The 15,474-nt window shown below is 47.0% G+C and overlaps 2 protein-coding genes across 2 annotated transcripts in view; one reads left to right on the top strand and one right to left on the bottom strand.

The window, feature by feature from the left end:
- Positions 1-15,474, top strand: part of ITGAE (integrin subunit alpha E) — a 60,192-nt gene that overhangs the window by 39,497 nt on the left and 5,221 nt on the right. Inside the window, exons 20-29 of the mRNA XM_037133047.2 lie at positions 1,053-1,126; positions 4,322-4,454; positions 6,049-6,147; positions 6,811-6,890; positions 7,864-7,941; positions 8,383-8,452; positions 8,534-8,641; positions 11,959-12,015; positions 12,327-12,422; positions 13,814-13,909. Coding sequence (XP_036988942.2) covers positions 1,053-1,126; positions 4,322-4,454; positions 6,049-6,147; positions 6,811-6,890; positions 7,864-7,941; positions 8,383-8,452; positions 8,534-8,641; positions 11,959-12,015; positions 12,327-12,422; positions 13,814-13,909 — 891 coding nt within the window. The remainder of the gene's footprint in view (positions 1-1,052; positions 1,127-4,321; positions 4,455-6,048; positions 6,148-6,810; positions 6,891-7,863; positions 7,942-8,382; positions 8,453-8,533; positions 8,642-11,958; positions 12,016-12,326; positions 12,423-13,813; positions 13,910-15,474) is intronic.
- Positions 8,877-11,752, bottom strand: HASPIN (histone H3 associated protein kinase). Its single transcript, XM_037133034.2, has one exon. The coding sequence runs from the start codon at positions 11,744-11,746 to the stop codon at positions 9,476-9,478; it is 2,271 nt and encodes a 756-aa protein (XP_036988929.2). The 5' UTR covers positions 11,747-11,752; the 3' UTR covers positions 8,877-9,475.

Here is a 15,474-nt window from a genome sequence, read left to right on the forward strand (position 1 = left end):
ATAAAATGGATGAGGAGAAGTGATTTGGTATTAGTTCAGGCACATAGACATTACCAAGGAATGAGTTCTAGCTGGGAGCTTAAGGTAGTTTCACCCTGCTCTCTTGCTGGGATTGGGTAAAAGAGAGCAGGCTACTTGGCTATATGAAAAACAAAACTAAACAACAACAACAACAACAAACCTTGCCTGAAACTGTTGACCCGGTCAGAGTGTCAAGCTCTGATGTCTTCAAACTGCATCCCCTCCTCCAGGAAGCAGAGGTTTGCTCTCTAGCTCTGGGCTGCCGTCCCCGCTCCGGGCCCTGGACCGAGTCCTTGAGTACAGCTGCTGACCGGGCACTGGCTGCTGGGGAGATAAAGGCAGAGATTTCCCAGTTGAGGAGCTGGCTGTGTTTCCTTCATAATAAAAAATAAACTCAGATTCTTCAGAAAATTTAAGTTTTCAACCTGAACTGGGCCTTTGGCCCCGATGTGACTTTCTGAATTAGTTGGTCGTAGTGTGGGCAAGATTGCAAGGGGACTATTTAACCTACAGAGAAGGCTGGCCACAGCGTCAGAAGACCTTGCAGGGCTGGCCTTGACCATATCTGGTTAAGTACCCTCCATCTGTGCCCCTGCTCTTCCTCCCTCCGCGTGAAAGGACTGAGGAAGCTTTGCTTCATATAGATTTTCCTCCCCCAAATTTCACAGCAGTGAGTTGTGAGTGATGCTGTGACGGGCACTCCCACCATGCCTTGAAGGTCACCCCATTTTTGACCTTGGCCAGAGGCCTCATTCATGGTATGCCTGTGTTGTAGGAGAAGACACACCCCCTATGGTCACCTGTCACCTGACTGTTCCTCCTACCCTTGAGAGATCAAGGAATGTCACAGTCACAGCTCTCTTGGCCAAGTGGACACAACTGCAGCCTGTCAGCCTTCACCTCCCTGTAACTGCACTTCTTGAGAGTCAGAAGGAGGGAGAGGCTCGTCCCAAGGAGCAGATCACGAGGCAAGGCTGCCTGGGGACGGCGGGGTCCCTGGGCTGATCCTGCCCCTTTCTGTGTCGTTACAGCTGCCCTATGAGAAGGCCTGCCGGAATAAGCTGTTTTGTGTTGCTGAGTTACAGCTGGCCACCACCACCTCTCAGTGAGTCGGATCTCATCATCACAGTTTCTGCAGCTAACTTCCTCCCGAAGGCTTACCTGTGCAAACCCCTGATCAGGATCAGCTGAACACTGCCTTCCCCTGCCCCTCATGGCCCATGAAGGGCTTTTGCATTTATTATTTTATTGCTTCCTCAGCCATCCCATGAGGGAGGCAACACAGAGATCTGCTTTCCCATATTCTATAGATTAGAGAACAGACTCAGTAGCTGAGAGCCTGCATGGGTCACAGTGGTAACTGGTAGACTTGAACCCAGGTCTCTTGATATCCGAGGCAATGCTATTTTCATAGCCCAGCGTCTCTCCTAGAACCCCCTCAGTCAGAGGTAACCTCTTCCCTGATTCGCCTTATTGCTTAACTTATTTGATATTTATGGAACGTCACCTCTGTGCCAAGCACTCTGGGTGCTGGAAACGCATCAGTGAACAATGCAGACAAAAAGCCCTGCCCTCCTGCTGCTTTTAGGGGGAGAAGATAATGAATAACTAAACATTATGGTGTTGGGATGTACAATGATGGAAAATAAGGTGGGGAAAGTGGGAGGGAGTGCTGGGAGGAGAGGGGGTGGTGGTTTTAAACAGTGGTCAGGAAAGGTTCCACCGAGGAGACACTTTGGTACACGCAGGAGGAGGTCAAGGAATGAGCTATGTGGGCACCTGAAGGAGAAGCGACTGCAGGTGCCCTGAGATGGGAGTGCCTGGAGGTGGGGGGAGTGGCCCGGACCCTGTGTGGTTTCAGCAGAACGAGGAGGAAAAGGCAATGTGTGCGAAGGGGGAAAGGTCACACAGGGCCACGTGGGCCCTGCATGGGCCCTGCACAGGGCTTTTACAGTGAGCTGGGAAGCCAGAGGAATGCTGTGATCTTTCACTTTTAACAGGACCATTCTTGCTGTGGTGTGGAGAACAGACCGTAGGAGCAAAGGTGGAAGCAGGGAGATAGGAAGGAGCTCTTACAGCCCCTCAGGCGAGGAGTGATGGTGGCTGGGGCCAGAGTGGTAGCAATGGGGGTGGCTGCATTGTGAAGTCGGAGCCCACAGGACTTGATGAGAGCTTGCATGTGGGGAGGGAGGGAAACACAGGGCTTTAAGATGTCTTCAAGGCTTCAGCCTGAGCACCTAGAACTGTGCCGTCCAATTTAAATGAAAGTTGATTAAATACAATGGAAATTTCGGTCCCTCGGTTGTGCTATGCACATTTCAAGTGCTCAGGACCCATGTAACGCTAGTGATATTAAACGACACAGCTGTGGACTGTTTCCACGACTGCGAAAGTTCTATGGGACCACGCTGAATTCTAGAATGACAGTGTCACCAAGAACTGAACTGGGGAAGCCTTTGGAAGAATGATTTTGGGGAGCTGGGTGGGGAGGAAGCGATCAGGAGTTTGGTCTGGGCACGTGCTGGTCTTAAAGTGCTCTCCCGGCTATCAGGGCTCTGTGTGCAGCATGGTGCCCACGGCCAGTGGCTGGAGTTGGTGTCCATGGGGAAGACACTGTTCCCTAAGTCCTGGTAGGTTTTCGAATAGACATTCTCAGGACTCGCATTTCAGACATGGATGGCTTAGCGCTGCCCATCTCAATCACTAAGGATCCAATTGAAGACTTTTAAATACTTTGGAATCCAGCCTAACAAGCAGGCACAGCTGTTTCCAGCAGGGAATTAATTACAGCCAAGAACCATCCTCTCAGCCAATTCCGTGAGGACTGGGGATGCTGCACACACGGCCGGCACGACACCGCCCTCTAGTGTACAGAGCAAGCAGCCTCTTCTTTTCTTAAAAGTATAAAAAAAGCCTGATCTTGTGTCCGAACGTTTCTGTGGTCTCTGACCTTGCTGTGGATATGGACAAGGATCTAAGGAAAACTGCAGACCCTTCTCCCTAGAAGATCAATGTGCACATGTCCGTGTGTGCATTCGGGCCTCTGACACTGTCCCTGGCCCTGAGGTTGAGAACTCCTGTTAAACTACTCCGAGGAGTCTTAGGTCTCTCTCCTGGGTTCTGGAACGTTATATCCAACTGACATTTCAACATCTCTACCTCCTTATCCAAAAACAACCACCTCTCGCCATGTCCCAGACTGAACTCTGCCACCCTCTGATCCTCCGCCTGTGTCTCCCTCATCGGTCATCCAGGCTGGAAACTTAGGACTCATTCTTGGGTTTACTCTCTTTTTTGCTCTGCTTGCAAAGCACGGCCTTACCACCTCTGGTGTCTGCCCCTCCTTTCCATCCCAGCTTCTCCTCTTATTTCAGGAGTGTGTCATCTCTCAGATGGCTCTCCACAGCAGCTCTGTCTCCGACCCTCTCTCTCCAATCAACCTGTCCTCTTCTCAGCTGTGATAAAAAAACAAAAACAACACAACAAAACAGATGGTTACTTCCCAGAGCTACATGTTCCATCTTTGACTGTTTCCGATGGTGGGACAGTTTTCTTTGTACTGTTGAGACATTTTCCTGCAGACCTTGGTTACTGATAGTTGCTCTGCACTCTGGGGGCCCCGGTGCCTCCACAGACCGAAGGGAGCACTTGCAAATCCCTGTTCTCTCTTCATGGGTCTGAGCAGACTCATGTGTCAAACTGTAGCCTTTACATAGGAAGGGCCTGAATGATTTTGTGGGCGGGAAAGCTAAGGCCAGGAGAGGGATGGGGTGGGGGTGGGGGTGGTGTCTGTCTCATGCACCGCTGCTCCCCGGTGCTGAGCAGCGTGTCCGGTGCAGAGAAGCTGCTCCATAAATATGTGAAATGGATGGGTTTGTGCGATGAAGTGGTTGAAAGATTTAGATCCAATCCTCCCAATTTCTTTTTGAGGCTGTTAGACCTTAGGCAGCAAATCAGAGAGCCTCTCTTGGCTTCTATTTCCTTCTGTATAAAATGGAGAACACCCGTCCTCTTTCACAGGGTTATTATGAAGATACATTGAGCACATGAAGCATTTAGCACAGTCTCTGGCACATGGTAAACACTAAAAGTGTAGCCATTGTTATTATCTCACAGGGCGACTGAGGTGGGTGTGGAGGGCCAGGTGTCTGCTCATGTTAAGGAGAAGAAAAGCTAAGCTAAATGTGTCCTTTAGGCAGCTTATCTAAGAGGTTAGTTAAGAAGGTGCTATTGCATTGCATCGAGGTTTTTACAGGATGAATGAACTGGTAACACTTACCTATTTGTCTACCTTGTGCAGGCAGAGATTGGTGGTGGGTGTCACAAAGGAGCTGACAATGAACATTAACCTAACTAACTCTGGGGAAGATTCCTACATGACAAGCATGGCTTTGAGTTACCCCAGAAACCTCCTGTTTAAGAGAATACAAAAGGTAACTCTGACAGCAGTTTTGGAAACATGCCGCTCACGACTTTCCCTCCCTGCAGACCTGGCTTTTCTACGGCAACCTTCTAACTCTGCCTCCAGCCTCATCTTGGCCAGTTCCAAGAAACGAGTATTAACTAGATGAGTCCAACTCCATGCCATGGGTCCAATCATGCCATTCTTCATCTCACAAGCCTTCAGTGGTGCCCTTTTGCTGCATAATCAGTCCTCCCTGCTTGCAGCCTTTCTTAACCCAGATTCAGAGAGATAAATGATCTCTCATAAATTAGCCAGGACTGAAAAGTAGAAGTCTGCCCCTCCATTTATCCGCCTGGGATTGCAGACACAAAGCCAGCTGCAAGATACAAGGAAATGGCATTTTGCCCAAGGACATCCTGCAGCTGTGAAGTATAATAACACTGAGAAGTGTTGTTCTCTAAAGTCACTGGCCATCACACTTTGCTGTTTGAAGTTCTATCTGTAATTGTGGAATCATCTCACTCTTGCCTGGACAATCTAAGTCACTTTGACGAGGACAAGCAGTCCAGCTTCACTGAGATACAGCACTACACACGAGGCACTTCTGGACAGAACTTCTCACACCCATCTTAATCGTTTGCAAAGAAATAGGTCTCTGGGCCCACTTTGCAGTGCGCTTCTGATGCTGAGTGACCCTGTGACACACAGCCCTGCTTTATTTATCTACTTTTGTCCTCACCCGAGGACATGCTTATTGATTTTAGAGAGAGGCAAAGGGAGAGAAGGGGAGAGAAAAATTGGTTCATTGCCTCTCATACATGCCCCAACTGGGGCTTAATCTGCACCCTAGGCATGTGCCCTGACCAGAAATCAAACACGGGAACTTTTGGTTTATGGGGCAAGGCACACCAGCCGAGGCAGCCCTGCTTTATTTTGAGCCTATCAAAACACTGCTTCATTCACATTTCACCTGAACACCAACCACCCTTTCCCAGAGTCCTTTCATAACTATTTTTTCTCCTTTGTTTGATAAGACAAACTAGTGCAGTTTTCCTCGTAATGGATCAATAAAGCTGGCTTTGCCCCTGATGATCTTAGGCTGTTTGGGCTAGGATAGCATCCTTTATGTGAAATGATCTCCTAAGCATCTAGAATGGACTAGCAATGCACCCTCCTTGGGAGAATTAATAGTAGTTGCTCAAATCCTTTTCTGCATTCAGTGGTCCGGATAAGGAACCATGATTGAAAAAGGCAGCAGGGTGGTACTGGGGCTTGTGCCAGCCTTCCAGCCTCCTCAGTAGGTTAATTTGTGTTGCCTGTGGCCTGGTGCAAATGTCCCCTTCCCCATGGAGACTCAGTTTCCTCCAAATTTGAACTCATCTCTTCCTCTACTGCTTTGCTCTGTACCTCTCACTCCCTAGGCCTTGTATTTAAATTGCTCGACCATCTACTACTGAGCCCTGCTGCCCAGGTTGAGGGAGACTGGGACCAAGTCTGATTGGAGCACTCAGCTCTCAGCAGGGTGTCTTGCATGTGAGGAAAATCAGCAAATGGCACTATAGATTTGTATGAGGAAACTGCTCCTTTTTTTGCATTTTAATAAGTCTTTTCTGTGTTAACAGCCTCCTTCCCCGAATATTCAGTGTGATGACCCTAGGCCATCTGCTTCTGTCCTGGTCATGAACTGCAAGATCGGTCACCCCATACTCAAGAGGTCATCTGTGAGTCTGTTTTGATTGGCTGACTCTTCTCACTGCCCTAGACTTATCTTCCGCTTCCCAGTCTCATTGGAATTTCAGTTGTGGTCTCCACACCTTCTTGTACTGTACAGTCAATCCGTAGCTGTGGGTAGACCTGCCAAGTTTGTTCTGAAAATAGGGAGTGGTGGGTGTGGGGTACAGCCATAAATTGTTGGCTCACTACAGTACAGTGGAATGAGGCAGAGGGTAGTATGGAAGAACCATCAGACCCGAAGTTATTAGTCCTGAGGTGAGTCTCCAATGATCTTTGAGCTGTAGGAGCTTCTCAGATGCTTCCTCAGTTGTAAAAGGGGATTAAGAGGCTTACATGGAATAATAAATGTGGAAGCATGCCATACCAAAATGTGAGAAATATAGTGTCTGGCCTGTTTGAGAGAGGGTTGGTAAGGTAATAACATGGGTGTAATAATTTAGTTTTAATTTGAACATTTCACCTAAAACGTCATGTGGTGTGCTTGAGTGTGATACTGTTATGTTACAGAACTACACGTTTATGATTTTGTTGTAATGAAGGGGTGTTATTTGTGCTGGAGCCTGTATGTTTCCCAGGACTGTCTGCTTAGTAGGAAGCAGTGTGAATTGTGAATAGTGCAGAGAAGAATCAAATTCTTTTTTTTTAAACAGGCAAACTTCTCAGTAGTCTGGCAACTACAGGAGAGTGCCTTTCCAAACAGGACAGCGGACCTCACTGTGAACATCACAAAGTAAGCAGTGCCTGTGTCTCGGCAGGCCCAGGCTGTGGCCCTGGAAGAAATCTCCCTGCCTTGTGCCTGCTCAAGAGCTATGGCCCCCTAAATGCCCAGGAAGAACCTCAGTAACCCCAGAGAAGGCACCTTTGTCCCCACGGTTGTTATCAAAGATATTTAAAACATCCTTTTATTGGCACACAAGTAAAAAACTATGGTATAGGCTGGTAGAATGAGCCTTGGACTGGAGTTCTAGTTCTGGTTTATTTAACTTTGGGGAAGCTCTGTCATCTGTGAAACCTGTGTATTTGAGGGTAGGGTGGGGGACAGTGTTGGGAAAGAGTTCTCAAATGAGAGTGATTCTGCACTCCAGGGGCGTACCTGAAGATGTTTTTTTTTTTTTTTTTAAACAATTTTTTTCATTTTATTTGAAATAATATACAAGAATATAGTGTGCAAAATTTAGGGGCAACATCATGAAGTGTAAGGAACTGAAATCAATTTTACAGCTGTGATTCCTAACCAGAAACACCACTTGGTAAGTAACATGAAAAGCCATGATTGTAGCTCAGAGCAAAGCAGCTGTATTGCCAATGTATTTGCTCTAATTTCAGACAGTTGGAGGAAAAGTAAAGTGCAAGTGTTGCACTGCAATAAGTGCAAAGTCTGCCCCCAAGAAGATGTTTTTGATTGACACAACTTGAGGGTGCTACCAGCATCTAGTGGGTGGAGACCAGGGATGGTGCTTAACGTCTTGAATGTACAGGACAGTCTCTCACAAAGAATTACCTGGCCCAAAATGTCAATATTGCTGAGTTTGAGAAACCCTTTTAAATCAAGGTTTCTCCAAGTATGGTCTTCTAGCAACTCTTCTGCTGTCTGCTTTCTGCAAGTCTTTTCTTATCTGACCTCTGATGACCCTGGGAAGCCAAGGCCCAGTAGACATACATACAAAGCAGATGTGCTAAGAACTAACACTTTTATTTCTTAGTGCCAATGAAAGACTGTCTTTGGTCACAGAGACCCACAGCCTTCAATTCAGGCATGCCTTCACTGCAGTTCTTCCCAAGTAAGTACCTCCAAGGGGCCAACACCTATAGGACAGTTTTAGGCATTCTCTCTTGTAAGTGGAGCTGGAGGGCAGGCTGGACGTGGGCACTGCCTTTCTCTGAGAGGAAGCTCCTACTGATCTCTAGGACCTTAACAGTTGGGTCCTAGAAACCCATAGCAGTAACTGAAGTAGTTGTGTCAATCGGACTTGCTACAAGAGTACTGACATGATGCTAAGGAAGGAAGAAGATGGGCTATGGGATTGAAAAGGAAGAAAAATAATTATACACAGAACCAGCCCACATATTCTACCTGATCCCAACTGTCCTACCACCAATTTAGTTTGATATTTAGCTTTGAATCCTCTTAAGGAACCTGTCCTAGTGTATCCAACTGATGATGCTCAGGTTCACTTACAACAAGGGGGCCTTGAGGCTAGCACATGTCTTCTCCATTGCAGGCCATCAGTGATGTATGTGAACACAAGCCAGGAGCTCAGTGGCTCTGACTACAAAGAATTCCTCTTCAGTGTAAGTGCTTAGTAATTATCATTGCAAAGCTGCAAGTGGCAAAGCAACACCATCTTAGACTTTCTACTCTTTCCTTTGCAGATACATGGCGAAAATTTCTTTGAAGCCAAATTCCAGCTGCAAATCTGTGTTCCCATCAAATTACAAGGTCTCCGGCTTATAACACTGAAGAAACTGACAAAGACTCAGGTACTTAGATGTGGTTCTTAATCCCAATTACATTTCTTTCCACGGTGACTTACAAATTCTCAATGGTATAAAAACCAGAGCTCTAGAAAAAGTTAAAACAAGGTTAACTTGGGAATACATTAGGATATTCCTTCACGTTCAGAGGGAATATCAATCACCCAGCTCTTAAAGCAACATTTGGTTCCCTTCCCTTGATGAAAAACAAGCAAAAATTCAAACCTTTTTAGTAGCCATGGAGACATTTATTTTCCTGTTGAAAATCACTAAAGTCTATTTCTCTGTGATTGGCAAATGAGCTTGATAAGTATGTGGCACTTCTTGGATGTCTCCCTATAAACTGGCTACCATGTTCCTTTTCTCTCTCCCTCCAGTCTGTCTGTTGTGGTCTCTGTTTTGCTGTCGGTTGACTCCTGATCTGTAACGTGGTTCTGAAAGCCAGCCTGATGGCACCTACGGGCTCTGCAGGTTCTGATCAGTACGACAGCGGAGGTCTCGGGCTTTCCTGGATATATTTTCTCTTAGGCTACATAAAGTGGCAAGGCTCAAAGATGAAATGTGCAGACACAGAATGGACTCTGCTGACTGAAAGAGGGTTTATAAGTTGTAGACACTTATTCTCATGTGTAGTTTATTTTTAAAGAATATTTGTCATTTAAACATTTCCACAAACATTTCAGTTTCCACTTGGAAACAAAATTCTTCTTTGAAAAGATGATCAGAAACGTGGAAAGAATGAGAATGTCACCCTCCTCAGGGGACAGAGGTTGAAAACAGCACTGGGAGGGCTTTCAAGACTAGTGGCCTCTCAGTTTAGGGCAGGAAGGCACCTCTGACTTACTTAAATAGACTGTGTTGGCCGAGCAGGTCAGTGGCAGAGCTGAAGTTCAGCATTGTCTTATGGAAATGCAGGATCTTTTGCCTCATTTGCTTCATGGAAGGGGTGTTACATTTAGTCCTGAAGGTCATTTCTTTCAGAATCTTGTCTGTGAGGTAATGTAGCCAGAGCACATTACTATAAGGGTGATATTCACCCCAGCAGTTGTTGTTCTCCTTCCTCATGAGCCTGTAGATTTCAAACTGGTAGTCACCTTCACCTGTAAATAGGTCCTCATCCATGGAAATGTCACAGAAAACCACAATCCCATCCCGTTCCAGGCGTGACAGGGTGTAGTCAATGATGTTGACCTGCAGCCCACGGGTGGGGATAACACCTGTCTTCCCGTTGAGGGTGTAGTGGACTTCTTTGAGGCTGGTCTTCTTTAAGAGCACGTTCCCCCAGTGTAAGTCCCGGTGCTCAAAGTGCAGTGATGCTTCTGCCACAGCGAGGGATGCAGTGATCTGGTGTAGAATGCTCTTTGCAGTAGCTATGGAGGACAACTGCCTTCTCATTTTCTCTAAGTCAATCCCTCCAGACTCAAATTCTAGCACAATGAAGAGCTGGTCTTCCTCAAAAAAGTCAGGCCGGTCATTTGCAGACCCTTTGGTTGAGTTATAGCGATCCCAGGCTTTGAGGAGCAGGGGAGGGTAAGGTCCTTGAACACAGTGCACGGAGTTCAGCCCAATAAAGCCTTCTGTACGGTTGCATGCCTCATCTGACAAGAGGCTCAATTCTTTGGAGATGATGATCTCTGGAAGAATTTCCTCAAACGTTTTCTGAGGCGTTCCATTGACTAAATCTGGTCCTTCAATAGCAATGATTTTTAGGGCTACAGGTATACGATTAACAACTGCTTGAAACACTTCACCAAATACCCCCTCCCCAATCTTCTCACAGCATTCCAGTTTTTCTGTGGAAAGGCAAGAGCTAAAGGGGATAAGACCCTCCTGGTTGCATTCCCTAAAGACCTTTTCAGCATAAGATGCCTTTTTGTCTGCGACATGTAGTGTCTTTAAGGGGCTTAGCAAATACATGGAAGAAGAGTGCCAAGAGGACAAAGCACTGTTTGTTGTGTTCATGACCGGAGGGCTTGGATATTCTGATACGAGGGAGCCAGAGGGAGAACTGGCAATGTTGTTGCTGCTGCACACCTCTGACAGTGCAGTCACGATCTTCTTCTTGTGGAAACTGAAGGAAGCCCTGGCTTTGGTCCAAGAGCTGTCCTTCCGTAAATGAGTCAGGTTCTGGGTTAGGAATGAGTCTTTTTCCATATTTTGGCCCTTTTTAAACTTGTTGTACTGGCGGAGGGAGGTTTCTACTGCCCCCTGATGTTTCCTTTTCCGTCTTGGACCAGTTCTCTGGGGCCTGTTCATTTTTCCATTGGCCTCCTCATATTCTGTCTGGACAGCCCCTTGAGCCCCAGTCTCTAGAAACGAGTCCTGGTCTGTGGCCCTCTTCCTTCGGATGCTTGATAAAACTGGGCTCTCCAGCTTCTTCCCCACCAGTACCCTTTCACAGCAGGTCTCCCTCCTATTCTTCCCATCTGTCCCAAACTCAGAATCTTTACGGTTTCCTGAGTCCGTAAGGCTAAAGTGGACTGACCTGAGGCTGGCACTGGCTTGGTGGGTCAACCTGGTGAACCTGCCTCCTCCTGTTGTTGCCTTCTGGGAGCAGGAATAAGGTGCTTGGTCCAGAGAAGCTGCATCCAGAGGGGCGCAGGAGCCGATAACACTGTCTCCTGGCACTGGGGACCCAGAGCAGGGGCCCGGAGGGGCCGGGGAGCTTAACAGGGAGGTACTGGCGCCCAGCTCGCCGCCGTTCCTGGACTGGCTGCATACACTGAGACCCGGGCTGAAGCAGCCCGGGCTGCTCGGCAGTGAGCCGCAGGGGGTGCTGCACTTCTGCGGGGGCCGCGCTCGCGGCCTCAGGCGTCTTGGGGTCACGATCAGGCTCGGCTGGTCATTGGAGAGTCGACCGCCAGCTCGCCTCCGCCGCTGACCCACCTGGCTGCAGAAGTCGGGGTCGTCAGAGTCGTCGGAAGTGACAGACTGCGAGGGTTCCTCGCTGCTGCTGGCGTTGCTGCTGCTGGTGCTGCTGAAGAAACGCTTTGGATCTTGAGGCGCGAACCACTGCGCGCCTGCCCGGCCCAGCCGCCGAGGACCCCAGCCGCCCGCAGCTCCATACGTTCGTAAGAGCCGATTCTTGTGTCGCGGGAGTGACGCCGCCATAGCTCTCACCCGCCAAACGATTTAAATGCAAACACCGCGAGACAACGTCACTGACGCCGGCGTAAGGCGCCTGCCGGAAGGCCCGCCCATCCGGTCTTCGGGCCGCACCATAGGCGCATGCGTATTTCTACGGACTCTTGGGAGCTGGCCAAGGACGGGTAGCTTTGGTTATTTCGGTTCTTATTGTGTAGCGGAAATGGCTCTCGTTTCAGAATTACACTGTGTGCACACAGAGTCGGCGGCGCGCTTGTGGGAGCGATCCGGTTCAGGTGAGCGCAGCGGGCCCCAGAGGCCAAGGGAGGGAGGAAGGCTTGAAGCGGGTGACCAGAGGCCCCGACACTACTTTTTCCAGCCTTGCCCATCTCCTGCCCCCGGCAACGCGAGTAGGGCGGCCTCAACGCCCTCCTTAGCTCTTTCACTGGATCATGTTTGCCAAGGCAGTGCCTTTGCTTTGGCCAAGGTGAGCGATGCAGCCGCTCACATCTGTATTCCGGGATCTTTAGGAGCTCTGTGTGCTGTGTTAAAATCCCAGGTTTTCCATATGAAGAGGGATTGTGCTAACTAGACTTTCCTTTTCCAGCATGTGGAGGAATGGCTTTCAGTGAGCTGTGCCATCAGTTCGGATAAAGAAAATGTAACGGTAGCTGTAGAGATCTCGGTGAATCAAGCTAAACAGGTACTTGGGACTGTGAAATGCTCCAGATTTGATTATCCCGCAACTCATGGGCATCTGTCTCCCGTAGAAAGGGTAGTAGCAGGATACTAGCATCTCAGATATACCATGTCCCTTGACCCACATTCTGCCCCAGCCTGTTCCTTACCGGATTACTCAGGATAATTTACGCTGCAGTTACTTTCTAGGAATTTCTTGAAACTCCTCGCTTTCTTGCATGCCCATATCTATTCCATCAACCAGTTCTGCCATTCCACTTCCCAAATACCGTATTTTTGCTGCGGATAATGTGCACAGTTTTGCCCAAAATATTAGGGGAAAATAAGGATGTGCATTATACTGGGTAGTACTAATTCTGTATCACATAAATGTTTTTCAGTCTTGTATTTATGCTTATGCGTTGAAAGTGTAGCTCTAAAAAGTAGTAACAATGTCCGTATGGTCAAAAATAAATGCTTAAATTCTGTTCTAGTACTCAAAACAAGGATCTCAATATAAATTAATTAAAATTTGAATAAAAAACTTAAAATGAAAGATTTTCCCCCTGAAAATTTGGCCCCAAAACGTGGGTGTGGATCATACACGGCAAAATAGGGTATATTCTAAATCCATTCACCCCTGCCCAAACCCGCCGCCCCCACCACTGTAGTTGAGGCCGCCATCTTTTGCCCAGATTGTTGCAGTGCCCTTCTGTCCGCTCTTCTCACCTCTGCTCTCGGCGTGCCCTCTCCAAACATTCTTCACAAAACAGCTGTCCTAGAAAAGCAAATGTACTTTTGAATATACTTAAAGTCCATACTTTTTCAGCAGCCTGCAAGGCACTGCATGATCTGGTCTCTCGATTTCTTTTTCAACATCATCTCTAGCACTCTCCTCTTCTGGGATTCTTATACTCCAGGTATTCTGCCCTTTCTGGTCCTCTGGCTTGCCATGTTCTGGCCACAGGACCTTTGCGCTTGTTCTTCTGCATGACACTGTTCTTCCATATTTTCATGAGTGTGATTTCTTATATTTACCTCAGATGTTACCTTCTTAGAGAGGCTTTCTCTGATCACTCATTCAAAGGTGAGAGCCACAGTGTAGTTTAACATCTTGCAGTGATCCAGGTGACGAGATTTGAATTGGAGAAGTAACTATGGGGATGGAGAAAGAGAGGCTCAAAAAAAGGACAGATTATCAAGAAAACTGACCTGAGGTGGGTGGGTGAGCATGTGACATGAGATAAAGGGTAAGGGAAAAGTTGAGGAACTACAGGTATCTTGCCCGGGTAGTTTGGTTGCCAAAGCCATTCACTAGGCTAAGGAGTACTCGAGATGGAGGATGGTGAATGCCGTATGTAAACAGTAAGTCCGTGTCTGAAACATGTTTCTTCTCTCTTCCTCCTCCCCCCATAGGTCCTAAGAGATGTAACTGAACTGCAAATCCTTGGTGAAATATCTTTCAACAAATCTCTGTATGAGGGGCTGAATGCAGAGAACCACAGAACTAAGGTAATCCCTGTCTATTTTTCGGTTTCCTGGGTAGTGTCCTAGGAAGACTGCCTAGCCTTAGAGCCTCTGTACAGGTGCTCTGCCGTTGCCCTGTTCCTGTTTTTAGTCTCATCACCTCTGATTTTGCCACTCTGCCACCAACTGCCTCTCTGACTTTGAGCTAGTCAGCTTCTGTCTCAGTTTTTCCATCTGTGAACTGAGGCAATTAAATATGAGGTCTAAGCTGAAATAACTAGTCTGGATCCAACAAATCAAAGTATACTTTGATTCGAGAAGATATTTTTAAAAAATCTGTCAAATGAGAAATGGTATGTATTAACTGTTTCTAGTGTATAGTGTCAACATTTCATTACAATTGAAACAGTTGCCATACTCAGAAATGCATACTCCTTTGATAAGCCTTAGACTGAGTACTAGAACTCTTTGGGGTGTGTTTTACAGAAGTATGACCACAAGTCAAATGGATATCTGCGATCTGTGGCCTAAATGCTGTGTTTGTTCAACCCTTAGTTGTCATTCTTGATGACACTCACCTAGATGTGCTCCTGGCTTCAGAGATGATCCATCTCTTCACTTAGGCATGATTCATTACTGGAAGGAATGTTTAGAGACTGGATTGCTAAATATTAGATCCTATGATTTCCTTTCTGGAGGAGGAGGAGAAAGGAGCAGTTATAGACATGACAGGAATAACATGTCCCTTTATTTTTAAGCATTTCTAATAAAGGAAATGATACGGAAGAAAGAGAAGTGCCCCATTATCCCACTGCCCAGATTTTTAAACAGTAGAAGTAAGGCTTAGAAGAAAATCCAAGCCTTACAGAAAGATATCAAATGAAAAATAATGGCTCCTTCATTCCACCCTTCCCACGCCAACTCCCTCTTCCCACAGGGAGTTACTGTTAACAGTTACTTCTGTGCACATTCTTAAATATTTCTATATTTCCTCCTGTTACTGATATTTTTCTACAGTGTAGATTTCTTATAATTACTTTCTTTAAATTCAATACCCTAAGCCAGGGGTGTCAAACTCATTTTCACCGGGGGCCACATCAGTCTTACGATTGCCTTCAAAGGGCTGAAATAATTTTAGGACTGAAAAATGTAACTACAACCTTAACTGTTAAGGAGTTGAAATTACATTTGGCCCTTTGAAAGCATCTGCAGAGCTAATGTGGCCCCCGATGAAAATGAGTTTGACACCCCTGCCCTAAGCAAAGTATTAAGTAGTTCCTGACAGTAAGCACCTGACTTTCAGTGAATCTATGAGTATAAATAGCTGTGTGTCCAAGTGCATTTCAGCTGCAAGGCAGGGTGGACTCAGCCTCCGTTGTTCACCTGGTAAGGGAGGCAGACCAGGGTCAATGGCCGGGCTCCTTTGAGTTTTGTGCACACATCTCTGGGTTGGTGATGCTTCCCTCGTGGCCAGCACAGAAAAGCTCCACCTTTCCCACGGCTATATTTTCACATGGCAGGACACAAAATAGGAAGCAAAAGAAAGTAAGAGATCAGTAGCAAAAAAATCTTTTCTTTATGTGCTTTCCCTTTTCAGGGAGTGAAATTTT

Source organism: Artibeus jamaicensis, unplaced genomic scaffold (genome assembly GCF_021234435.1).
Source record: "Artibeus jamaicensis isolate MK-2021 breed Jamaican fruit bat unplaced genomic scaffold, CSHL_Jam_final contig_777, whole genome shotgun sequence".
Taxonomy (NCBI): Eukaryota; Metazoa; Chordata; class Mammalia; order Chiroptera; family Phyllostomidae; genus Artibeus; species Artibeus jamaicensis.

Bases quoted from the DNA above. Each gene is read 5' to 3' on its own strand.
- HASPIN (XM_037133034.2), bottom strand. From the start codon at position 11,746: ATGGCGGCGTCACTCCCGCGACACAAGAATCGGCTCTTACGAACGTAT.